Genomic DNA, 25284 nt, shown 5'->3' with positions numbered 1-25284 from the left:
GAAGGGACTTCAGATATCATTTAGGTCAAACCCTTCATTTTTTAAAGAAGGAGACCTGAGGCCCAGAAAGGGGTTAAGGGATTCGTCCAATGTAACATAAGGAGCAAATCCCAGAACCAGGCTTTGAACCCTTTTTATACAAGTCAAGGACAGCTTGTCATTTCTGTCTTTGTATCTGAGACAGTATATGGATCATGGATAGATGCTTGTCATTATTTATTTATTTACTTACTTAGGTTGTTGGGGAGGGGGTTGTTTTTCTAACAAGGAAATGGGTTTAAGTGACTTACCCAGTGTCACACAGCTAGATAATTATTAAGTGTCTGAGATCATATTTGAACTCAGATCCTCCTGACTCCAGGCCCAGTGCTCTATCCACTGTGCCACCTAGCAGCTTCACTTATCAATATTTATTCAATGGAATTCAGTGTTCCCCTCTGCTCAGCAGTTGTCATCAATTTCCAGGTGCCTCCAGAGTAAAATTCTAACTCTTCCTTCTGGCACTCAAGGCCTCTGTACCCTCTACCCTTTCAGATCGATCCCATAACATTCTACCACGTAAACTCTGGCCATCAGATATTTACCAAGTTGTCTCATCTACCAGTTCTGCCTACCTTTCACCAGTTTAATTTCTACCCTTCTTTTAAGGACCAATTCAGTCACTTCTATCTGTTTATTTCTGTTGTTCTTTGGTTGTTTCTGTTGCATCTGACTCTTTCTAACCCCATTTGGAATTTTCTTGGTAAAGACATTAGAATGATTTGCCATCTCCTTCTCCAGTTCATTTTACAGATATGGAAATTGAGGCAAACAGGGTGAGGTGACTTTCCCAGGGTCACACAGTTAGGGAGTATCTGAGGCCAGATTTGAACTCAGAAAGATGAGTCTTCCAGAATCCAGATTCAGTGATCTATCTGCTGTATTACCTAGTTGTTCAGCTGTATGTGACCCCATGGAATGTCCATAGGTTTTTTTACTTGGCAAAGATACTGCGATTTTTGAATACCAGATGGCACTTTGCATCCATGGTGATACAAAGACAAGAATGGGAAAGTTCATTCATTAAGGGAGCTTAGGGTGAGGTAGATACCTTACCAAGTAAATAAATAGCAGATATTTACAAATTAATGCAAAGTGGTTTCAGGATGGAGAGAGTACTAATAACTAGAGAAGGGGAAAAGGTGGGAAAGTCTGGAAGGGCCTCCTATAGGAGGTAGCCTCTGGCATGTGTGTGGGAGGAGCCAGGGATTTTCCCAGATTGCAAGCAGGAGGGGATCCTCACTTGTATAAAAGCATGAAGGGCAGAGAACAGCTAGCAGACCAGGTTGGCCATTCCACCATATTGTTTGTAATGACATTCCAACAGCTACTAAAGAAACTTGCCATGGTTCCTAAATATTGATATAGGGAAAACTATTTAGTCCATCTCTTTCTAACATCAAACTACCACATTTGACAGAGTACAGCCCCAGGATCCTAGTGCTGGTAGGTCATCTTGTCTAATCCCCCCCCCTTAGAGATGAAGAAATGGAGACTCAGTGACCTGCTCAAAAGCATACCTGCAATAAATATCAAAGGCAGGATTGGTCCTTCCATTGTACCAATATTGTTTTAAACTTTTCAAGAGCCTCCATAAAATCATCCATATCTTTGAATTTTATTGTCTCTTCTAGACTATGAGTCTCCCCTCATCTTACCCCTCACTTGAATGAATGAATAAATGAGTGAAGAATTAAGTTCTGTGTCTATGTCTAGGCATCATACTAAGCTATATAAACACAAGACTGAGCCTGTCCTCAAGGAGTCTGCATTTTAACAGGAGCAGACAAGAGAGAGATGACCAGGAAAGGATCAATCTGATCAGCACTTCCTCCTATAAATCCTAATCTATCTTTTTCTGCATTTGTTCTCTACAGGGTAACCTTGTATGCTGAATTCCTCCCAATGAAGGCCAGAGCCAAATGTATTTTACTGATAGAGGTAAGGAGCTGCAGCCTGGAACCCTATCAAAGAAGACTGCTGATTCTGATCCTCCTCCCCTCATCACCTTCCTCCATCCCTCCAACCCCAAGAGCAGCATCCTTCCTGAACCTAGTGACATCCCACCATGAAGTGTGAGAGGAAGGAATGTACACTTGGGGATCAATGGGTTTTTAACAAAAATTCAATGACTCTATCCCAAGTTTACAAATTGACAGTTATTTGAGTTGGAAAAGAGTACCAGTATGACTAGCTAAAATCACTTCACCTCTTGAGGTCTCAGTTTGCCTCTCTGTAAAATTTTGGAATTGTCTTAGTTGGTCTCTGAAATCTCTTCCAAGTCTGCTGTGATTGATCTTATGAAGAATAGCAGGTCTGAGAGGGACCATGCTGAGTGTTCTGGAAAATAATGGTGTTTGGGAGCCATGGTGGCATTGGGTAAAAAGCACTAGTTTTGGAATAAGAGAATCTAGTTCCAGTCTTGGCTCTGCCACTTATAAATTATGTGACTTTGATTGATTCCTTCTCTGTCCTTAATTCAGTCATGTCTAACATGAGGCTATAGTTAAGCTGTTTCAAATCCTTCTCATCTCCAAGGCCTTGAGTCCTTGAGTAGTTATTTAATTCCTTTACCTCAGTTTACCCATCTATAAAATGGATAAATTCTAAGACCTATGATTCTTTCCACTTCTTTTCCCCCCCCTTCCAACTTTATACTCATAGTCTTTGCTTTATTTTTGGTCACATATGCTGCAGGCCTTGGAACATTCCTCCCAGATTCCATTGGGATGATTTCAGACTCAATGTTGTTGAAAAATCGAGGGAGGGGTTCCCTTCAGTCATTTTTCACTTGTGTCTGACTCTTCATGAGCTCATTTGAGATTGTTTGGGGGAAAGATACTAGAAAGGTTTGCCTTTTCCTTCTATAGCTCTTTTTAAAAAAAAAACAGATAAGAAACGGAGGCAATTGGAAGTTAAGTGATTTTCCCAGAAACAGATAGCTAGAAAGTGTCTGAGACTGAGTTTGAACTCAGGTCTTCCTGACTCCAGGCCCAATGAGCAATTGATCATCTCTTCCCCCTCTCTAAAGCACATATTCATGTGCCTCCATAGCAGCTTTAGGAACAAAAACTAAGGACAATACTGACTTCCCATCCACAGTGGCCATCCCAACTAGCTGACTTTCCCATCTTCACTGATCATCTTATCTGCCCAGATTCCCCTGAGCACCCTGTCCACCCTGGTACACACTAGGAGTCAGCCTGCCCCCATTGACCACTCTGGTCCCACACATGGACAATGTCCATTCTGTCCACTCTGAGCAGGCTCACCATGCTGTTCACCCTGTTCGGATTTACCAGTGACACTGTCCACACTGAGCCCAATAATGAGCTTAGTACAATGGGTAGAGTCCTAGACTTGGGGTCAGGAAAACCAGTGATCCAATAAACCTGACATTAACTAGCCACCTCTCATAATCCTAATAATAATCAATAAATATGAACACCCTCATAATCATAATCTCAAGTCTCCTCACTGTGGAATAAAGAAAAGGGTGCTGAAATCAGAGTCATAGGACCTGCTTTCACATTCCGGCTCAGCTGCTTACTACGTGGATGAATTTACATAAATCTCAACCTCAGTGGGTCTCAGTTTCCTCATCTGTATGAAGGAAGCTGAACACCAAAGTCCCTTCCTGTGCTAGGTTTTGCTCCTACCATCTCTCTGGGCCTCAGTTACCTCATCTGTCAACCAGGGACAAGGACAGCTGTTGGCATAAAATCTTCTCTACCTTGTTACAGGTAAAATAGGGAGCTTAGGGAGGTACAGATAGCTGCTGCTATGACCTGGATCATTCATTCCCACTTTCCTATTCATTCCTCCTACTCACCTCTGATTTCACTTCTCCTGTGGCAGGTGTTCTGGGCCATTGGGACGGTGTTTGAGGTTGTCCTGGCAGTGTTTGTTATGCCCAGCCTGGGATGGCGTTGGCTCCTCATCCTCTCTGCTGTGCCACTACTCCTGTTTGCTATCTTGTGCTTTGTAGGTACCTTTTTATTTTTGAACTTAATTTCTTTCCCTCAATTCACTAAAATCTATCTTTGGTCCTTCCTATTTTCCCCTCCCAAACTGAGAAGAAAGAAAAATAAAACCCTCATCACAAACATCTGTGGACAAATAAAACAAATTCCTGAATTGGCCAAGTCCAAAAATAAAACAGTCCTTCATATGTTTCAGGACATTTCATCTTGAGTCCTCTGTAATCACTCTCGTCCCTGTAGTGGTTAGAGGTGCCAAGTCTTTCAAAGTTGTTTGTCTTGGCAATATTGTTTTCACTGTATAAATTGTTCCTCTGATTCTGCTCCCTTCACTGTCTCCTTCATACAAGTCTATAGGTCCCCTTTAGAACCCACATAACTTTTCTTGGTATTCCCTGCAGAGATAGAAAATGGGTGGAATATATGAGGATCAAATGAGCCCCCATCATGTCATGGAAAAATGGGGGAGGTAGGGTGGCATGGGAGCACCAGGACCTAGTCAAGTCATATCCCCTCTTGGGCCTCTGGAAAAAAGGTGGGTTACACCAATACCTATCTATTCAACTTGAACATTCGATGTCCTATAGTTTAAGGTTCCCCTCCTCTGAGCTTAGATGGTGAGCATTTATTGAGCACCTATTATATATCAACCTCTTTACTGGGTCCTTGGGATATAAAGAAATGTAAGAACTCTGTCCTTATGCTCCTCCCAGTTCTGATATTCCCTGTTCTAAGGCTCCTCCCAGCCCTGACATCCCCTGTTCTGAGCCTTGTTCTGAGACCCCTCCCAGCTCTGACATCCCCTGTTCTAAGACCCCTCTCAGCCCTGACATCCCCTGTTCTGAGCCCTGTTCTAAGACCCCTCCCAGCTCTGACATCCCCTGTTCTAAGACCCCTCCCAGCTCTGACATCCCCTATTCTACGGTCCTTCCTAGCTCTGATAATTCTGTATTCTAAGTCCCTCCCAGCTCTGACATCCCCTGTTCTAGGACCCCTCCCAGCCCTGACATCCCCTGTTCTAAGGCCTCTTCTAATTCAGTCATTCCCATGAGTTGTAGAGACTGGAAGTCAGGGGTTCAGTTTAACCTTCTCCCTCCTCCTTGTGCCTCTGAATCAGCTCAGCCCCCTGGGTGAAGAGCAGACAGATGGAGCCCCTTGATTTCTAAATTGCTCCTGTGTTTGACTGAAAGGCCTCAGTCTTTTCTGTTGAAATACCACTAAGACTCTCTACAATTCCTCACTTTCATCTGCCAAACCTTTTACAAATGAAAAACTCCTGGCGAGGTATTCATTTCTTGGCAGAATTGAAGAGAAAACTCAAAAGAAACAAATCTCCATTGGCCACCTGCCCTCCCAGAAACAGAATATCTGTTCTGCCTGTAGGCAGGCAGCAAACACTTATTAAGCACTTACTGGATACTAAACACCGGGCTAAGGGCTGGGAACACTAAGTTGTGGTCATCTCAGCTTCCCCCCCCCCCACAAGATTCTGAGCCTGGTTCTCAGATGACAGATTCTTAGGGCATCATTGCAATTGTGGTCAAAAGACATCCTCCTAATGAGGCACTAGAGGCCTCCCTGGGAGTCTTTGCACCTGGGGCAATGCCACAAACCACCATGGCTAAGCCAACCCTCTGGAGAGGGGGCTGGGAAAAGACGGGGGAAGGGCAGCACCAGTTCCAACCTGCCATCTGGCAGCATCTTATTTTAAGGAATTAGGCTTGCTGAGTTAAATTCTATTGTTTCTATGTTACAGGAGCTGGAGAGCTCTTTAAATTCAGTGTCACCCCTCCCCACCCCAAGTGCATCATCAGGGTCTAACAGTCCAGTCTCTTCACCTTAGTTCCAGCTCCCACCATACACCAACATCACTCCTAGGTGGGATCTCTGGGAGCTTTTAGAAACCTGGGCATCTGAGGCCAGGATTTCTGACTTGATGAATAGCGTGGGTTGTGGTAGACTTGAGGCAGACACAGAGATGGTGCTTCTTAGAACAAACCAGGCTTGCATCTGGTATCCTGAGAGGGCTCTCAAAAAACAATCCCATTTGGTGTGTGGCTTAGAGACGCCCCAAACCATATTATTTGAGAACCCACGCTTTCCTTCTGGTCTAGATGTGACAGTAACCATTATCAGGCTGTTAAAATTATTCTGTTCTTCAGCTGCTTCTAGCTAGGTCACTTGGGATTTTTCAGGAATTGTCTGTCCTAGGAATGAGTGTGTCAAATACACACACACACACACCCTTACAGTTTACCCAAACTGAGGACAGAACTAGAAAGCAAATCAAAGAACCCATTTTTTGCTTTTATTATGAAGAATAATCAATGATCGGTTTAAGGAAGACAGTGTACTTAGATTCTATAAAAATTTCTATATGAAAATACCCATAAGGAGCTACCTCACTGGGCTCGTGATGCTTCAGTGAGGAAAATCTGCCAACCTTCTATTACATATTCCAATATGTCTACCTGAAAGAGCCATGCAGATAGAAGTCTTAAATGATAATAAACTTGTTGGTTGATCCTGAGCCCTTGTCTAGTCCTTGGTAGAGTGGAAGGTCAGGGGATTTGAAATCATTCGACCTGGTTTTGTATCTTGGTTCTAGGACTTGCTACTTGTAGAATCCTGAGCAAATTCTCTAACCACTTGGGAACTTTGTCTATAAATTAGGAGCCCTGTACGCAATGACAATAACCTAGGAGATCCAAAATGTAAGGGACATTCAAAAGTTGGAGGAATCCACTACATTGTAAGCTCTTTGAGAGCAGGGACTCTCTTTTTATCTTTTTGTATCTTAGCGCCTAATAATACTTAATAAATATTTATGGATTAATTAGAAATCAAGTGCATGATTAATATGTCATAGCATTAATAAACAGAGCATCTTTGGCAAAAACAAATGCTTCACTCTAATGAGAGAAGTATAAATGAATGAGGGAACTTAGCTTTTCATGCTTATCCGCATATCATATTCACTCCCCCAACCATTACAAGTTTCTTGGCTCACATAGTCATACTTTATATAGTGAGGCCCAAGTTTTAATTCAAGACTCTACTTCCCATTTTTCTTTGCTAGTCAAGTATCTAAAATCAATCAAAGTAAATGTTTCCTATGTCAAAGGAGTGTCTGGAATGATTTTCAGGGACATGTTAGTGGTTGGCTGGCATTGATCTGGATCTCAGACATCAGTCCCAAATGCTAGGGCCCAGCTGGGAGTCGGTTTGTCCAGGCTCAACTTAACCACTTTGGCACTTATCTCCTTTGCCTTCTTAGTGGCTTCCTGAGAGTGCAAGGTATGATGTGCTATCTGGGAACCAGGAAAAGGCCATCGCCACTTTGAAGAGGATTGCGACAGAGAACGGTGCACCAATGCCCCTGGGAAAATTGATCATTTCCAGACAGGTCAGTATTCTGAGTATGCTGGTCCAGAGGGTGCTGCAGATAACAGGGACTGGGTGGTGGGAGTGGAAAGAGTTGGTTTGAAAGTCTGAGAACCTGGGTTAAAATCCATGTTCTGCTATTTACTAACCTGTGTGACTCAAGGAACAGTAACAGAACTTCTCCAGACCTCAGTCTCCTCATTTGTGAAATGACTGGCAAAGTTATATTCTAGCTCTAAATTTATAATCCTATTGTTTCAGAATCAATTTTCCAGGCTCCCTGGAGGGAAGAATTTGTTCTGTCCCATGAGTCTCAAAAATACAGGATAAGTGAGATCAATCCTCACTACTTCTGCTGCCCAGTATAGGATTTGAACCTTTCTAAGACAAAGGGAACCCTGGGGACTGAATATTTATTTACCATATAGATAGTGTAATGAATAGAGCACCAAGTCTGGAATCATGAAAAACTCATTCTTCATGAGTTCAGATCCAGACTCAGACACTTTCTGTGTGACCCTGGGCAAGTCACCCTACTCTGCCTCAATTTCCTCATCTGTAAAATGTGTTGCAGGAGGAAATGGCAAATCATTCCAGTATCTCCAAGAAAACCCCAAATGGGGTCAGGAAGATTTGGACAAGACTGAAAAACGGGTGGCTAGGTGGCAGAGTGGATAAAGCACTGGCCCTGGAGTCAGGAGTACCTGGGTTCAAATCTGGTCTCAGACACTTATTAATTACCTAGCTGTGTGGCCTTGGGCAAGCCACTTAACCCCATTTGTCTTGCAAAAACCTAAAAAAAAAAAGACTGAAAAACAATTGAAAGTGACAAAGATTAAGCTAGGAACATTTTCTCCAAAAGCTGTTTTTAAACAATAAAATCATTCCCCAATCAGATAGCAACCTTTATTCTGAGTTGAGAAATGTAAACAGAATTCGTCTTTTGTTTTGAAACAGGAAGACCGGGGCAAAATTAGGGATCTTTTCACACCCCAATTTAGATGGACAACTTTGTTGCTGTGGTTTATATGGTAAGAAGTTGGGGTTTTTGTATCCATGTTTCTTCACACATTCTCCATTTTTCTGTGAATGTATTAAAGGACTTCCATGTTTCTTGTAGACGGTCTTATTAGCAATTCCCAGGCTGCTATAGCTATTTTCATTTCCTTAGCTGTCAGTAAATAGTCAATACTCTGGGGAGATAGTTTGGTACAAAGGAACAACAAAGCACAGGTTCCAGCTCTGCTACCAGCTACCTATGTAACTTGGAGCAAATTTGTGCCTCAGTTTCCTCATTTCCAAAATATGGGGATCAGACTCAAGGGCTTCTGAGGTCCCTTCCAGCTCTAACTCTCTAATCCTTTAGTCCTGACTATTTGAATCAGTGGAGAAACAAATCTTCCATTTATAGTAGAAAACACTGAAGGAAGAAGCTGGTTTTGAATTACAGTACGGCATGTCTTGATTATTGGAATAAGAATTTTTTATCAAGTATAGATTGGACTAGATGATATGTGGGGTTTCCTAACTGTAAGATTCTGCTGTATTTGTGTGACCTTGAAGTACGCTCAGCTTCAGTTTCCTCATCTGTAAAAGAAGAGACTGGATCAGGTCACCTCCATGGTGCCTCCTAGAAAGAAATCTATTATCCTTTCTCAGTCCCTTCAGCCTTTCAGTTCCTCTCTCACCAAACCTTGAAACAGGACTGTTCACACATAACCAAAGATATTGTTGCTTCTCCTTGCTGCTTATTAATCACCTTTCCATTTTCTTGTTCACTCTCTGGGAAAGGTGCTAATCACCTTTAAAATGAGCACCAAGTGGGAGAAGAGGGTGGCACTGAATGGTCAACCCTGAGTAATGGAGTGTTTATTTAATCACTCATAACAACAACAGTTAGCATCTATAAGCATCTACTTTAGTATGGTGGACTTTGAGTCAAGACCTTTAGAAATATCTCATTTGGTCATACAACAACCTTAGAGGGAATGTGCTATTATCATCATCATCTTCATTTTTATAGTTGAGGAAACTGAGGCAGGCAAAGGGTGTGTGACTTGATTAAGATCACATAGCTTATCAATGTCTAAGGATGAACTTGACCATGAGACGGAAACACAAAGAAAAGGGATGTAAGGTATGAGGTATATGGGAGCCACTACATTGCAGGAGAATGGGAAGGAAGTCAAGTCCACCATCTGATATCATTTTATTTTAACTAATTCTCACAAACTAGGTACTAAACTCTGCTCTTTCTATGTGATGGGAGAATTCATGGAAAGAACACTGAAATCTCACCTCTAATCCTTGCTCTACCTGTGTTACCTTGGGCAAGTCATTTAACCTCTTGAACCTCAGTTTCCTTCTCTGTAACATGAGGGTATTAAACTATATGGCTTCTAGTTCTAGATCTCAGATTCAAAAAATAAGATTTCCTAGGCTGAAAGGGGCCTCCGAGCCATCTAACCTGACCAAGAATCCCTTCTATCATATCCCCGACAAGTGGTCAGTCAGCCTCTGCTTGAAGACTTCCAGGAAAGAGAAGCCCTCTTTCTTCCTAGAAATTCCATTCTACAAACAGCTAGGTGGTACAATAGATGAAACACCATCCCTGGACTCAGGAACATCTGAATTCAAATCCAACCTCAGACATGAGCTATGTGACCCTGGTCAAGTGACTAGTTTTAATTATTAAGTTTTCTGTCTTTGAAAAGAAATTTGGCTGTTGGCAATCTCCATCCATTACTCAGAATAAGTTTACATGAGAACCTATGTACATTTATAAGTGCTGTGCACACCCTCTAAACTCAACACCCTGGGGGAAAGATTCATTTGCCCTGCCCGAGTTATACTCTGGTAATGGGGACCACCATAGTGTGGAGTCCAAATGCCCTAGAGAGTCTCAGCTCTAGAGAGGCTTAGAGTTGATTTTGATAGATAAAATGAATATATGGTGTGGGGAGAGCAGAAGGATGAATTAATGCATAAAAATATCCTATTAAATGTGTACCAAACAAAATTCGTCATTGTCTGTAGTGAAGGGTCCTTGCAAATGATTTTGTAGTAATAGGAACATTTAATAAGGATTTAGAATGGGTGAGCCTGGGTAAGCCTCTTCCTCTCTCAGACCTCAATGTCCTCACCTATAAAATGAGAAGATTTAATATGCTTTCTAATGCTGATGTTATGTTTTCATCCATGTATCAATCAAAAAACATCCATTGTCTTATGGTATTATTACATAATATTTATATTAATGCCCAGGAATGTAATGACAAAAATGAAACCATCTCTGCCATAGGGAGCTTATAGTCTATTGATTGTATAGAATGAAAAAAAGGTTTTGATTCCATGTGGATAGGTCTGAAGAATGGTTTCTGTTATTCAGTGTAATAACCATCCATCCATCCCCCCCTCCCCGTCTCTATGTCTCTGGATCACTTTAGTTCCTCCCCAGCCCATAATGATGATCAGCTCCTCTTTTTGTTGCTTTCTTAAGGGTTCCATACCCTGAGAATTCACAGGTCCTGGGAGGTGGGTTGTATGGACCCATTTTTATAAGGAAATACTCATAATATGTGCATGAAGAGAGGGGTAAGGGACTTTTATCTGGAGTCAATCATTCTATTTTTCACATGACAGGTTTTCCAATGCGTTTTCATACTATGGATTAGTTTTGCTAACTACAGAGTTTTTTCAAGAAGGAGATGTCTGCAACAGTGAGTATCTATTCTCTCTTCTTTTTATTTTCTATTGAAATTCATTAGAGCCAGAGATTTGTAGAACCTCAGAACTGGGAGGGGTCTTAGAACATAGAATATCAGAGCTGAGAGAGGCTCAGGGGATGTCAGAACAGGAAGGGACACTAGAACAGGAAATGTCAGGACTGGGAGGGGTCTTAGGTCTTAGAGCCAGTAAAGACCATAGATATCCTTTGGTCCAAACACTTTACAAATGGAAAAACTGACTCAGAAAAGAGAAGGTTGTAATAATGTCTCACATGTATCCTCTTCTCTTCACTCACACAAACCCACATTAGTTCAAGTCTCAATTCAAGGAACTTACGCTAATTAATGAGGGGTGGGGGTGAGGGATTAGGGTGGCAATTAGGAAAGACAATAGAAGCTGGGCCTGTAATTTTATTGGTATAGGGAATTGTCAGGTGAAAAAATCCCTCCACCAATGCATAACTTGGGTTTTTTCTTGCTTTGGCTCCAAGAATAAATCTCTGTCCAATGGTTGCTTCTTTTTTAGGGAAGGGGAGGGGAGTTGGGAAGAACAAAGGGACAGAGCAGACAGCCTGTACAATAGAACTAAATACATGGATATGAGAGACTTGGTGAATGGTGGTGCCCCTGATGGGAACAGTGAATTCAGAGGACTTCCACACACCAGCTACCTCATTTTATAGGTAATAAAAGAGGTCCCATAAAACTCAGTGACAACTATTAAGTGGCAGAGCTAGGATTTGAACTCAGGATCTTTAACTAAGATCCAATGTCTTCCTATTTTGCTAGCTTAGGAGTCACTGACCTCGCCTTGTCCTTGGCAGAGTAGGAGTCTGTGTGGTTCAGACCCTGCCCTGATGAGGACAGAAAGTCCTGTTCCCTGATGGTGCCAACAGCCCTTGTTCCAGGCTTGGTCAGTGCTCTCGGGTCTAAGGGGAAAGTGGAGTTCTCCTTTGTTGAGGCACTAAGATTAAGCCCCGCAGCTGTTGCTTCTGAGTCTTTTCTCACAACCCCCTCATCAGGGTATCAGGTCTAGTCCCAGTCTTGGTCAGCAATTTCTGAATTGAGCAGAATGGAAGAAGCTTTCTTGGTAAGCCTCAAGGTCTTCCCCCCGAGTCCTTGTCTCAAGACACTTCATTACAGGCCTGGGTGAGAGATCACCATTTTGGAACAATTATTCAGAAACTGAGGAGGGGGTATAGATGTACCTACCATTGATTCAATGGTCAAGAAAGAGTGGTGGATGAGAGCAAGGCTCTCTGTCAATGGAAGTGTGGTGCTGATGGCATGTCCCAGCTCTGACCGGTGGCTTCTGGATAAATGATATCCACAATCCTGGCTTGAGCTATTGACTATCCAACTGATTTATTTGGATTCTGCCAAGAAGAAACAACTCCAAGAGACTTTGCAAGAGCCCTTATTAATGGGGGATGGACACTTGTTAGCACTGGCAAGTCAAAGGGTGGGTAGACAACAGTAATTCTAGAGATAGTTGTTACAGCAGGAACAAGAGTAAAATCCACCTGGGGACAGGGAAGAGAAGAGCAGAGTCTGATGGAGTCCCATGTGGAGCTTTAGGAGATACTTGAAGGACTGGGAGGTCTCTTGGCAGCCTCCTCTGGACCTGCTCCAACTCATCAGTGTCTGAATATAATGCCTTCATTATCATAGATAGGCAGTCACCAACCCTTGGGCAGGATGGGCTTGGGCAGCCCCTCTGCCTCTTGGAGAACTCACCTCTCTTCAGGTGCCACTTTCTAGAAAAGGCCTCTCCAGATTGTAGAGCATAGATGTGGAGCTAGAAGGGACCTGAAGGACCAGAATCTGGTCATTTTTTACATGCAGAAACGGAGACTGAGAAAATATTATTACATATAAAATATATATTTATATGTAAATAGATTGTGTAGTTATATAGTATATATTATATGCTAAATACAAAGTAGTTTGAACAAAGTTGCACAGAAATTAAATAGCAGAGTCAAAAATTATAAATTAGGGGTCGAGTCTGAGTGGTTAGTGTATCCCGATCTACCTTCCCTTCAAAGTTACTGTGTATTAACATTATATAGACTTCATCTTTACTTATATTTATATTTACTGAGGGAGCTAGAAGGTGCAGTGAAAAAAGGGTGGAATCTGCAGGCAGGAAGATCTGAGTTCAAATCCAGTCTAAGATATTTCCTGGGCAATCACTTAACCTTTGTTTCAGTTTCCTCATCTGTTAAATGGGTGTAACAATAACAGCTGCCTTTCAGAGTGGTTGTTAATTCTAAAGCTCTTAATACAGTATTAGCACCTAGTAGGTTCTATATAATTTATCTTTTATTATTTCCCAAATACATGCTGTCTCCCCCAGTAGAAAACATCCTCCTTGAGGACAGGAACCACCCTCGTCTTGTTCTTCTCCCACTATTCCTAACACTTTCCTTACTATGAGGACTTTTTTGGTTATTGTTGAGTCATTTCCATGATCCTATTTGAGGTTTTCTTGGCAGAGATACCAAGTAGTTGGCCAATTCCTTCTCCAACTCATCTTACAGATGAGGAAACTGAGGCAAACAGGGTGAAGTGATTCATCTAATAAGTGTCTGAGGCTGAGTTTGAACTCAGAAGGTTGAGTCTCCTAACTCCCAGCCTAGGACTTTTTGCATTATGGCACTACTTAGCCAACTGCTCATAAGAACTCAGAGCTTAATAAATATTTGTTAATCAAAAGAGATGACATAAATCAATTAAAACTCCCTAAAGATTGAGCATTATATTCCTTATTTCCATCGTCTCATCTTGTTTTATGGAGTTCAGATAGAAATGGTCCTAGTACCGTTGGCCCTCCTACTATTATTCTTTTATGTTTATTGTCAAGGATTTGGGGGAAGAAGAATAGAACGACTTTTGTTTACATTTTTCATCTTTTTATTGTGGACTTAACAAACAACCAATAAGATCAGTAATTCTTTATGGAAGAATAAAGAGAACTGTACACAAAAACCACAGCTCACTGCCATGATCTGCAGCTTGCTTTTTCTTTTGATGTAAATAATGAGTTAAAGCTGTAGTGTCCAATACTGTCCTTTTCTCTAATTCTTTCTGGTTTTTCCTTCTCTTCAATTCTCAGTACTAAAACAACATTAAAACAAAACAAAGCATAATTTCTACTATAACATCAAAACTGAAAAAAAAAACAGTTAATTCACTCTGATAAGCATAATCACCAGCCATGATTTCAGTGGACCAATAGTGAAGAGGCAGCTCAGTCATTAGAGAGGTGAAGGACCAACATGCACAATGAGAAGCATTTTTGGACATGGTCAATGTGTGAATTAGTTTTACTTGACTCTGCTTTTACAATGGGCATCTAAGTGGTGCCATAATTCATAGAGTACTGGGCCATCTAGTCTCAGACACTAGCTATGTGACCCTAGGCAAGTCACTTCATTGTATCTGCCTCAGTTTCCCCAAATGTTAAATCAAATGGAGAAGGAAATGACCAACTGCCCCCAGTATCTTTTCCTAGAAAACCTCATATGGAGTCACAAAGTCATGACTGAAAATGACTGAATAATAATAACATCCTAAATATCTTCCTTTTTTCCTTTCTTTTTTCCTCTTGGGGTGAAGGAGGGAAAGAAAATAAGTAATTGGTAATAAAATAAAAATAAAAAGATGAAACCTTTCTCCAGTTCCTCTTTGTTCCAGTGCCTTCCCTATGTTGTTTGTTTCCCCACCTAGCTGGCCCAGTCCAGTATATATCTTGGTTGTACATAGTTCTTGACTTGTTAACTCTTTCATTAGAATGTAAACTCCCTGAGGACAAGTTCTGTCTTTTGCTGTTCCTTGTCTCCCCATGTTTGGTAGAGGTCTGGCATGTAATAGATACTTAATAAATATATGTTGAGGGGGTGGCTAGGTGGCGCAGTGGATAAAGCACCGGCCCTGGAGTCAGGAGTACCTGGGTTCAAATCTGGTCTCAGACACTTAATAATCACCTAGCTGTGTGGCCTTGGGCAAGCCACTTAACCCCATTGCCTTGCAAAAACCTTAAAAATAAATAAATAAATATATATATATATATATATATATATATATATATATATATATATATATAAAGTTGACTGCTTTCTAGTTATCACCTTTAGGGAAAAAATTATTAATTTTCCATTAGTAAACTCTCCCATTAGGAAAAAAATATATAAAGCCTTTTTAACAAGGTCAAGCAAAACAGATTCCAGCAGTGGCTTTACCAAAAGTGTATGAATGACTGCTTTTCGGTAACTTAATAAGACCATGAGGGTGTAAACTCTTCCCCTGTAAGCAGCCTTGAGGCACCTCTACAACTTGACAGAATGATGAAGATGCCCTTTGTCCAGTTCCCACCTGATTTTGATAATCTCTGTTGTTGTTCAGTCATTTTTCAATCATGTCCAATTCTTGGTGACCCCAAAGTCTTGAGGTCTTGGCAAAGATACTAGAGTGGTTTGCCATTTCCTTCTCCAGTTCATTTGACAGATGAGGAAACTGAGGCAAGCAGGCTTAAGTGACTTGTCCAGGGTCACACAGCTAGTAAATGTCTGTGATCAGATTTGAATTCACAGAGATGAGTCTTCCTGACTCCAGGTCTAGTGATCTATCCAATGTCTTTGCCTGATTCCCAAATTGTTTCTTATCTCCTCTGTTAGGTTTCTGTATTTTATATTTTTTTATTCTTTCTAGCTTGGATAGCCTCTATGAGGTAACTAGGTGCTACAGTAGATAAAAATACTAGACTGTTATCTAAATGTTAGGTAATTTAACTATTAATTAAATACTGATTTTTATTGAATTAAAAAACAAGAGAGTAGGTAGTCCTGAAAGTCCTAGCTGAATTATTTACATGTTACTTTCCTTCTCTCCGCTTTCCTCCTTGCTTCAGTATCCAGTAAAAGGAAAGCTGTGAAGGCCAAGTGTAGCCTGGCTTGTGAGTACCTAACTGAGGAAGACTACATGGATCTGCTCCTGACCACTTTATCTGAGTTCCCAGGTAAGTGACCCTTCTGCTTACAGAGCTAGGGAGAGGACCACTCTCTGCTGATCTGTAGTGGTGCTGCTACCATATCTGAAACAGATGTGAGTTCATTCCCTCTCATTTATCTGTTAGTGCTAGAGGGTACAGTAGACACAGCACCAGACCTTGAATCTGGAAGACCTGAGATTAAATCTGTTTTGTTTTTGCTTTTTGCAAGACAATGGAGTTAAGTGATTTGCCCAAGGTCACATAGCTAGGTTATTATTAAGTATTTGAGGTCAAATTTGAACTCAGGTCCTCCTGACTCTAGAGCCAGTGCTCTATCCACTATACCACTTAGCTGCCCCACCTGTGATTAAATCTGACTTGTTGACTGTGAGACCCTAAGCATTTAATCTCTATTTGCCTCAATACACTGGAAAAGGAAATGACAAACCAATCCAGTGTCTTTACCAGAAAAACCTCATGGACAGTGTGGTCCAAGGGCTCACAGAGTCAAACAGTGACTGGACAACAACAAAAGGAAGCTGCCTCAAAAAAAGAAGGGAGATGCATAACATAAGAGATGGAAGCCAGATGTGGCTACCATCCACGGGACATGGTTGGATGTTGAGGACTCTGAATCAGAATCTTGGGTCCAGATTAGACTGTGATGAAATGCAGAGAAACCTAGATATAAAATAATAAGAAGGGACACTTCTAGAATTTGTCTAGACTTAAGTTATACTCTTTTAGCTGGAGAATTTGGGGTTGGGGGTGGGGATATAGGTAAGAAATACTGAAAAAGTTAACAAGGGACATACTTAATTAGTCAAGCAAGGATCTAGTAAAACTGCTTTTCTCAACATTGCTTTTGACTCTTAAAGATATAGTAATGTATCTCCAGAATCTATGAAAGAGATGTTTGAAACTCAGGCTACATGGAAATTCAGTGTTCTATCATGCCAGACTGTGTGAGTGATTAAACAAAAACCCAGGAGGCTAAAGGACAATCCCCTTCTGGGAGCAGATGCGGAGAGGTCCTAAATTGGGAGTTGGTTGTTATCCTGCTGTCTGCAGGGCTGTGAACTCCAAGGGACTTTGATAACTTGGAAAACCAGGTACAGGAGCATTTTCTGGCTTTGCGTTCAGTCCTAGATCAGGAGGAAAAAAAATGTCAGCTGTGTGGAGAAAAGGATTTTTTTAATATGACTCAACCTGTCTCTCCAAAAGCTATAGTCTTTTTATGGTGACTATTTGTAAGCCCACTGATTTGATCCTGATTGGGACCCTGATTGGGACCCTGATTGGGAAGCTTCCATAACTCCTGATTTTTAACCTCCCCAATTAGGCTATGGAATTATTTATTTAAGGGAACTATGATGGATTCTATTCATCTGATATCCATGAAGTGGGGCTTTAGATGTCCCCAACTACCACCAACCAAAGGGCTGGGGAGAACCATGGATTATCTTTCCTGATCCTTCAACACTTCCCCAAACTCCAGTTTGTCAGACCTCAGTTTAGTGGTATTTCTATCCCTACAGGCATCCTTGTGACTCTATGGATCATTGATCGCCTAGGCCGCAAGAAAACAATGGCCCTGTCCTTTTTTGTCTTCTCCTTTTGTAGTCTCCTGCTGCTCATCTGTGTTGGAAGGTAGGGTCAAGAATAGATAATGGGGTAGGGGACCAACTGTCCCATCTCCTGATCACGAAGTTGGGAAAGGCAAATATGGTATAATGGATAAATTGTTGACCTCTTGAGTCAAGAGGCCTGGATTCATATCTTAGACTTAGGACCATGGGCAGGTGGTTCTCTGAGCCTCAGTCTTTCTATCTGTAAGACAAAAAAACCTATAAACCCTGACTCACAGGGTTGTAGTGAGGATCGACATTAATGAAGATCTTTGAAACCCTAAAGCCACATAGGAAGGGCAGTATTGTTATCAGGTATGGGAAAGTGAAAGATTTTACTCAGCTAATCGATTAGACCAAAGACAGACCCTGTTTTCCAGGTACTCACAGTTTCATAAAAGAGCCAACATACAAACATATCAGGTACATACAAGATACAAGATTTCAGACCTTCACATGAGCTCTCCTGACTTCCACCCTGACCCTCCCCAAACTGTCTTCTTGTCTAGGTACTTTCATGTGTATCTGTTTCCTCCCCCTTTAGAATGAGGGCAGAGGCTCCATCCTTCTTTGTACCCCTTAACCCCCAGGACGATGCCTGGGACCTGGTTGGTACTTGAATACTTGTTGACTGATTGATTGAGGATGCTGGATTTTCACAGCTAGCTTCTGGTTATAGAAGATTCCTGCCCTGGCCACCCCATGGAACCCCAGACTGCTTCCCTCATATGCCCACTGCCTGCTCAATCCCCTGCAAAACACACTCCTATATTATTTTGGATACTCGAAAACAGTGATAATGCTGATGTTATTTTTTTTTGGGGGGGGGTTGCAAGGCAATGGGGTTAAGTGCCTTACCCAAGGTCATATGATAATCTGAAGACAAATTTGAACTCAGGCCCTCCTGAGGGCCAGTGCTCTATCCACTGCATCACCTAGTCACCCCCTAATGTTATTTAATATAAATAGCATTATTTACATAATGCTTTCAAATATGCAGAGTTCTTAATATACATTATCGCATTTGAGCCTTGCAACAACCCTATGAGAGCAGTGCTGCAGATAATACTACCCCCATTTTCCAGATCAGAAAGCTGAGATTCTCACTTGGGTTCACACAGCTATTATCAGTGGTAGGATTTGAACTGTGCTCTTCCCAACTCCATGTCCAACATTCACAGGATGATAAAGAGCCTAGAGAACACAAGAACAACCCTTTCGTTTTTCAGTGAGTATTAGAGAAAGTAGGTGATAAGCATCAGAGGCAAGATTCAAACCCAGTGCTTCTCGACTCAAACTTCTCATTCCATCATCTTGACTTGGAGACCATCCACTACCATCTCCATCTCCCTCTGCTCCCCTCACCCAAGGGATACCCTCTCCCAGCCCTGTTCTTTGTGGAATAATAACTATGACCAGGGCAGGTGTTGGTGGATGGGAGATGAACCTAGGATACACAAGGATCACGGCTGATTTCCAGAGTGTTGCCAAATAAACTCTTGACCAACCATTTTCTTCTTTCCCCCCCCTCCAGAAGTGTCCTCACCGTGCTTCTCTTCATCTCAAGGGCTTTTATTTCAGGAGGATTTCAGGCTGCCTACGTTTACACTCCAGAGGTAAGGGGGTCTGCATGAGAAGGAGCAGCTTCGGTGAACTGAGGGGTCAGGGACATATCTTGGACATAGACAATGACTACATTTCAATATAATTGGTTTTCTTTGTATTGCCACATATTTTATTGTACTTAGTTAAAAAAATTTTTACAAAGAGGGGGTCCCAGGCCTTTAAAGGGTTCCATGAAACCAAAATAGATAAGATCCTGGATGAGTTTATCCATTGACCACTCTCTTTTCTCAGGTTTACCCCACAGCTACCCGTGCCCTAGGATTGGGCACCTGTAGTGGCATGGCAAGAGTGGGTGCTCTCATCACTCCATTTATTGCTCAGGTAGGTGATGTCATGGACTAGAAAGAAAGGAAGTTAGAAGGTGGGGGGCTGGAACAGAAATGGCAGACCCTTACTCCCAAGCAAACCTGTCCTGATGTGAGTGACAGACAGAGCTCTTGGTAATATTTTTTTTCATGCCCAGAGCAGGTTGCACAAAACACACCCTCAAATCCACTTTTAAAGGTAATTTTTCTTTGGTTTGGTTTTTACAAGGCAATGGGGTTAAGTGACTTGCCTAAGGTCACACAGCCAGTAAGTATTTGGTGTCTGAGTTCAGATTTGAACTCAGATCCTGCTCACTCCAGGGCCAGTGCTCTATCCACTACATCACCTAGCTGTCCCCTTAAAGGTAAATCCTGAAGTCCAAGAGATGAAATGATGGGATCAAGGTCATAAAAGTTAGCAGTGATAGATCAGGATTCAAACTCAGATCCTCTCATTTCAAATCCAGGTCCCTTTTTATACCATATTGTCTCCCATGTCACATCTGGAAAACAGTTTTGAGCAAAATAATAAGATCTCTAGATTTCAGGGACACCATCCATAAAGACCCCACTTCCAAAAGTGGCTTGTCATTGCATCTCATATCTCTCGCTCTACAGGTGATGCTGGAATCGTCTGTTTACTTGACTCTGGTGGTGTACAGTGGCTGCTGTCTCTTGGCTGCCCTAGCCTCTTGCTTTCTGCCAATTGAGACCAAAGGCCGGGGTCTGCAGGAGTCCAGCCACCGGGAGTGGGGTCAGGAGATGGTGGGGAAAGGGTCCCACAACATGGGTGTGACCAGGTCAAATTCTGGATCACAAGAGTGAAGGCATCTAGAGAGGCTGGATGTCCTGGAAAGCCAAGAGGGAGGAGGTGGGGGTGTTGCCCAACGGGATGAGGCTGTCACTGCCAATGTCATGGGTCAAAGTTCCAGACCTGTGGATTTGGACCGAAAGGAATTTGTGTCTTTAAACCGTTCACTCATATTCATCCAGCACCACCTCGGGGGTGGCAGGGGAGGCATTTGTTCTGGGGGTTGCTCTGTCTGTGTGATAATGGGGTGAGGTTTGTTAGTAGCCTGTCATTCTTGCTTGGCCCACCGCCAAGCGTAAAAAGGTCCAGGAACGTCCTGAGCCAACCAGATGCCATTCAGATCCAGGTGTTTGATGGGAGAGCCAAAAGCCAAGCGGTCCATGTAGATAACCCAATTCCATGGCACATTCACCAAGGAAGGGGACTCTGAATGGGTCAACTTCCATCAGCCAGTTGGGGTCCTGGGTCCCCTGCTCAAGTGGCAATTTTCCTGGGCTTCCAAGAGAAAGGTCAATCCAAAGCACTTGAGGACTAAAGCAACCGCCTAACCCTTTGTTTGGGTCCAAGTGGTACTTCTGCAACTGGGGGTGGAAGGAGAAGAAGACCACGTGGGAAAGGGTCATCATTCTCTCAGCTCAGAGCTCTCCCTGCCCTGCTCCTTGCCCTCTCACACCATCAGGTGGCATCACCATTGATGACCTATGTGTCAGGACCCTGCCTCTCCCCCCAACTCCCATATCCACAATGCATGGGGGCAGGTGTGTTTTTGTCCATTGTACTCTGGCTCGGTCCCAGTATTGACCTTTTCTGGGATCCTTCCTGTCAGACAGCCACCTCTGACAACTGCTTCCAGCTGGGCTGGGACATCAGGACAGAAAGAAGGGATAGAAGGAGAAATCTTGCCTCTGGCTCCTGGAGAGATCCAGGAGAAACTGGACTGGTGACTTCCTTTTTTTTAACCCCCCAGAGAAGGAGCCCGGTATCTTTCATTGCTGGCTTCTGTAGGAACTGAAAGGTGGGGGAAAGAAACAACACACATGAGTGGCCTCTCTTTATCAAGCACCAGCCATGATGGGGGAATTACAGTTTTGAGCCTGGACATATGTACAGAGAAATCAGGAAATGGGCCCAGTCAACCACACATCTCAGTATTTTTGCAAAGCTAGGGTTGGGGATGCTGTTTTCAGGTCCTCATCCCTCAGCTCCAGTTTCTTTGCTGCCATCCCTTGCCAATGCTCATGACATCACCATCCCAGGGGTGGTCCAGAGTGCCACTCATGCCTCCTGGGGGGAATGGTGGCCCTCTTGGGTGGACAGAACATGGGATCAGCAGGGAAAGCCTACCTTTTGACAAAGGTCGCGCACAGCTTCCATCTGTGGCCAGGAGAAGGGGACTAACTAGGTCCATGTCAGCGTCATGCATCTGCCTACGGTATTTGGGTCGGAAAGTGATGTTTCCCATTGTAAAAACCAGGGGATCGCGTCAAGGGGGAGAGCATCCCCAGCTCCATCAAAGGCCAAAGAAGCTGCTCACATTTTTTTGCTTGGAGATGTCTGTTTTCAGTAAACATTGCAAGGGAACAAAGTCTGTAAGTTCATTTATTATTAAAACATGTTGGTGATGGACCTGGGTGAGCTCTGCATTTGTGACTGTTCCATATCATCCTCACCGTGGTCTGGGTTAATGCTATTGGAAAAGATTCTACAGCTGGGAGTCCCTTGGATGGAAAATTAATAAAAGCACAGGGTTAAGCACTGTGCCAACTTTTAGCTGGGATATAAATAAAGAAGTGAAATGCAATCCCTACCCTTAGGGAGCACACATTCTAACTGGGAGGGATAACATATATAGGCGAATTTAACTTCATGGTGTGGCAAAGTTCACAGAGCCTGGAGGGGATCCATCATCCATGGGAAGAGAGTGAAAATGGGGCTAAGGGTTGTAGTAGAATGGTCATCCTGGATTTCTCCTGCCAGAGCTCAGAATGAGGGGTCAGTGTATGGCCATTCTCCAGTCTAACAATCCAATGAGCAATTCCGTGTACATACAAAAAAGACCTAAAGGCAAATCAATCCTCTCCCCCCCAAAAATCTTCACCCTTGAAGACTTACATTCTACTATTATAATAATCTCTTTTCTTTCATCTTTCACACTTATTCTCCATGATGAGCTTCCAATGACTTAAAGGACCACTAGGATCAGAGACTTCTAAAAAATATTGATTTTGTTTTTTAAATCCCTTTCATTTCAGAATATATTGCTCCATGGCTTGTCTTTCCCCTTCCCAGACAGTCTCATCTAAAACAAAGAATTAAAAGGAATGAGAAAGGAATCAGTTTAACAGAACCTAATCCATTAACCAATTCTGGAATGTTGCATATACTGGTTTTCATACACAGATTATACCTGCTGCTAAGACTCAGAGAGGTCAAGGGATATTGGATCATAGATCTGGAGGTGACCCTAAAAGTCATTTATTATATTTTGGAGCCAGTGAAAGAATTTGTTTTGTCCATCTGTGTGCTGAGGTTTTGGGCTTTTTTTTTCCATTGAAGGATGGGAAAGTGGAAGGGAGAATAGATTTTTGTTCATTGAAAAAAAATAATGGAAGAAGTCATCTAATTCAACTCTTTGATTTTTCAAATGAGAATACTGAGATCTAGAGAGATCATGTGACTTCTCCCAGCTTATGCAGGTGGTAGTTAATACAACTGGAATTATAATTGAGACCCTCCAGCTCTAATTCTGACATGCTATGAATAAGTGGAGCCACAAAGAAAACCCTAGACAACTCTCTCTCTCTCTCTCTCTCTCTCTCTCTCCTCTCCTCTCTCTCTCTCTCTCTCTCTCTCTCTCTCTCTCCTCTCCTCTCCTCTCCTCTCCTCTCCCTCCTTCCCTCCATCTCTCTCTTCTCTCTTTCCTCTTTTCCCTTTCTTCCTCCATCCCTCCCTCTCCTCCCTCTCACTTTCTGTCTTCACTCTATTTTTCTCATTCATCTTTTTTCTCATTCCTTTTATCTCTCTCTTCTTTCTCTCTGTTCCCTTTCTTATCATCTCTCTTCTCTTTCTCTTTTTTCTTCTCCTTTCTTCCCTTCTTTCTCCTTCTCTCTCCTTTTTCTCTTTCTCTTCTCCCCCCTCCCCAACCCTGCCATCAGGAATACCCAGCAGCCTGGGGCTGAGGCTTGACAGCATTTCTAATTATGATCGGGTGACTGAGCTCTCCTAGGTAATATGAGGCATGTGGATTTTCCCTCTAGAACAGCAAGATGTATGGGTCAGATGGGCTTTCACCACATGGAAACCAGTATTTCATGGCAGTGTTGCCTATGGTGGGTAACAGGGTTTCTGGGGAAGGGGCAGGGGGCAATGATGATAGCAGAAGACAAGGGAACTCGTATCAAAATTCAGAGTACCTTTTTTATATATTTGTATTTAGCATGTTTACATATTAGTCGTTTTCTGTATGAGGAATTAGGACTAAAGGAAAGAAAAGAAAACCAGGGGATAGGAAGGAAGAGCATAAGAGAAATTTATAAAAAATGAACATAGTGTTCATTCAGATTCTGTAAGGGTTTTTTTTGTTTTAGTTTGGGGTTTTTTTGCTTTTTTTTTGGTCTGGATGTGGATAGCATTGTCAATAACAGATCTCTCAGGATTGTCCTAGCTCTCTGAGCTGCTGAGAGCAGCTGCATCCATCACAGATGTTCAACTCACAATGTTGTCGTTATTGTGTCCAATGTTCTCTTGGTTTGCTCCCTTCTCAGAGCATCTTCATGTATTTATTTATTTATTTATTTGGTTTTGCTTAAGTGACTTCCCCAAGGTCATACTATGTAAGTATTAAGGGTCTGAGATTGGATTTGAGCTCAGGTCCTCCTGACTCCAGGGCTGATGCTCTGTCCACTATGTTACCTGGCTTCCATGTAGAATATCTTTCTTGAAAGGAGTTTAGGTCTTTGGAATAACCCCTCATTTGCCAGATAAGAGATCAGCATCATGTATAGATCTGCAGTTTTGGAAAGCGACAGACCCTCTTATTGAAGAGTTTCCCATTTAGTGGTCATTCCCTTCAGTCCAACAGTGTCTGTTGGGCTCTGAGAGCTATTCAAGAGTTTGTTTTCTCCTTTGTACCATAAGGAGATTTGGACTCAATGGCCTGTCAGGTCCCCTCAAGCTCTCTGTTCCTATAATCCTGCTTTCTAGAAAAGAAATTTAAAAACATACAGGTGCACACTTTTTAAAGAAGATGACAAGGGGTGTCTAGGTGGTGTAGTGGATAAAGCACTGGCCTTGGAGTCAGGAGTACCTGGGTTCAAATCCGGTCTCAGACACTTAATAATTACCTAGCTGTGTGGCCTTGGGCAAGCCACTTAACCCTATTTGCCTTGCAAAAATAAAAAAACATAAAACATAAATAAGTAAATAAAGAAGATGACATGCAAATAACCAGGAGAACAAAACATCAAAGAACATCATCAGTTCCTACCTTCTTATTTTACAGAGAAGGAGGCTGAGGATGAAAGAGGGGAAGGGACTTGTCCAAAGTCATACAGATTTTAAATGACAGTGCCTGGCTCATCTGACTCCACAGTCATCTTTATCATTATTCTACATCTACCCATGATTTTAAGCTGAAAAAATGTAAATAGTGTCAAATACTGGCCCTGGATGCCAGACTAGCACAGTGGATAGAGTGCTGGAATCAGGAAGACGAGTTCAAATCTTGCCTTGGACTCTTCCTAGCTGTGTAATCCTGAGCAAGTCTCAATTTCCTCATTTGTTGCTAAGCA

The 25284-nt window shown here is 42.3% G+C and overlaps 1 protein-coding gene across 6 annotated transcripts in view; it reads left to right on the top strand.

Moving 5' to 3' along the window:
- SVOP (SV2 related protein) overlaps positions 1-22311 on the top strand; it is a 76561-nt gene extending 54250 nt beyond the window's left edge. For 4 of the 6 annotated variants that reach the window (XM_074206085.1, XM_074206081.1, XM_074206082.1 and 1 more), the window contains 10 exons: positions 1917-1980; positions 3898-4023; positions 7297-7425; positions 8361-8434; positions 11046-11122; positions 16044-16151; positions 17663-17774; positions 19287-19368; positions 19610-19699; positions 20302-22310. In XM_074206085.1, coding sequence (XP_074062186.1) covers positions 1917-1980; positions 3898-4023; positions 7297-7425; positions 8361-8434; positions 11046-11122; positions 16044-16151; positions 17663-17774; positions 19287-19368; positions 19610-19699; positions 20302-20508 — 1069 coding nt within the window. In that variant the 3' untranslated portion in view covers positions 20509-22310. Of the gene's footprint in view, positions 1-1916; positions 1981-3897; positions 4024-7296; positions 7426-8360; positions 8435-11045; positions 11123-16043; positions 16152-17662; positions 17775-19286; positions 19369-19609; positions 19700-20301 lie in introns of all 6 variants that reach the window. The other 2 variants (XM_074206086.1, XM_074206087.1) reach the window with 2 other exon arrangements.
- Positions 22312-25284: the final 2973 nt, after the last annotated feature.

Source organism: Macrotis lagotis, chromosome X, assembly GCF_037893015.1.
Source record: "Macrotis lagotis isolate mMagLag1 chromosome X, bilby.v1.9.chrom.fasta, whole genome shotgun sequence".
Lineage (NCBI taxonomy): Eukaryota > Metazoa > Chordata > Mammalia > Peramelemorphia > Peramelidae > Macrotis > Macrotis lagotis.
The sequence above is the reverse complement of the archived record's forward strand: the minus strand, read 5'-3'. Positions and strand labels throughout refer to the sequence as shown.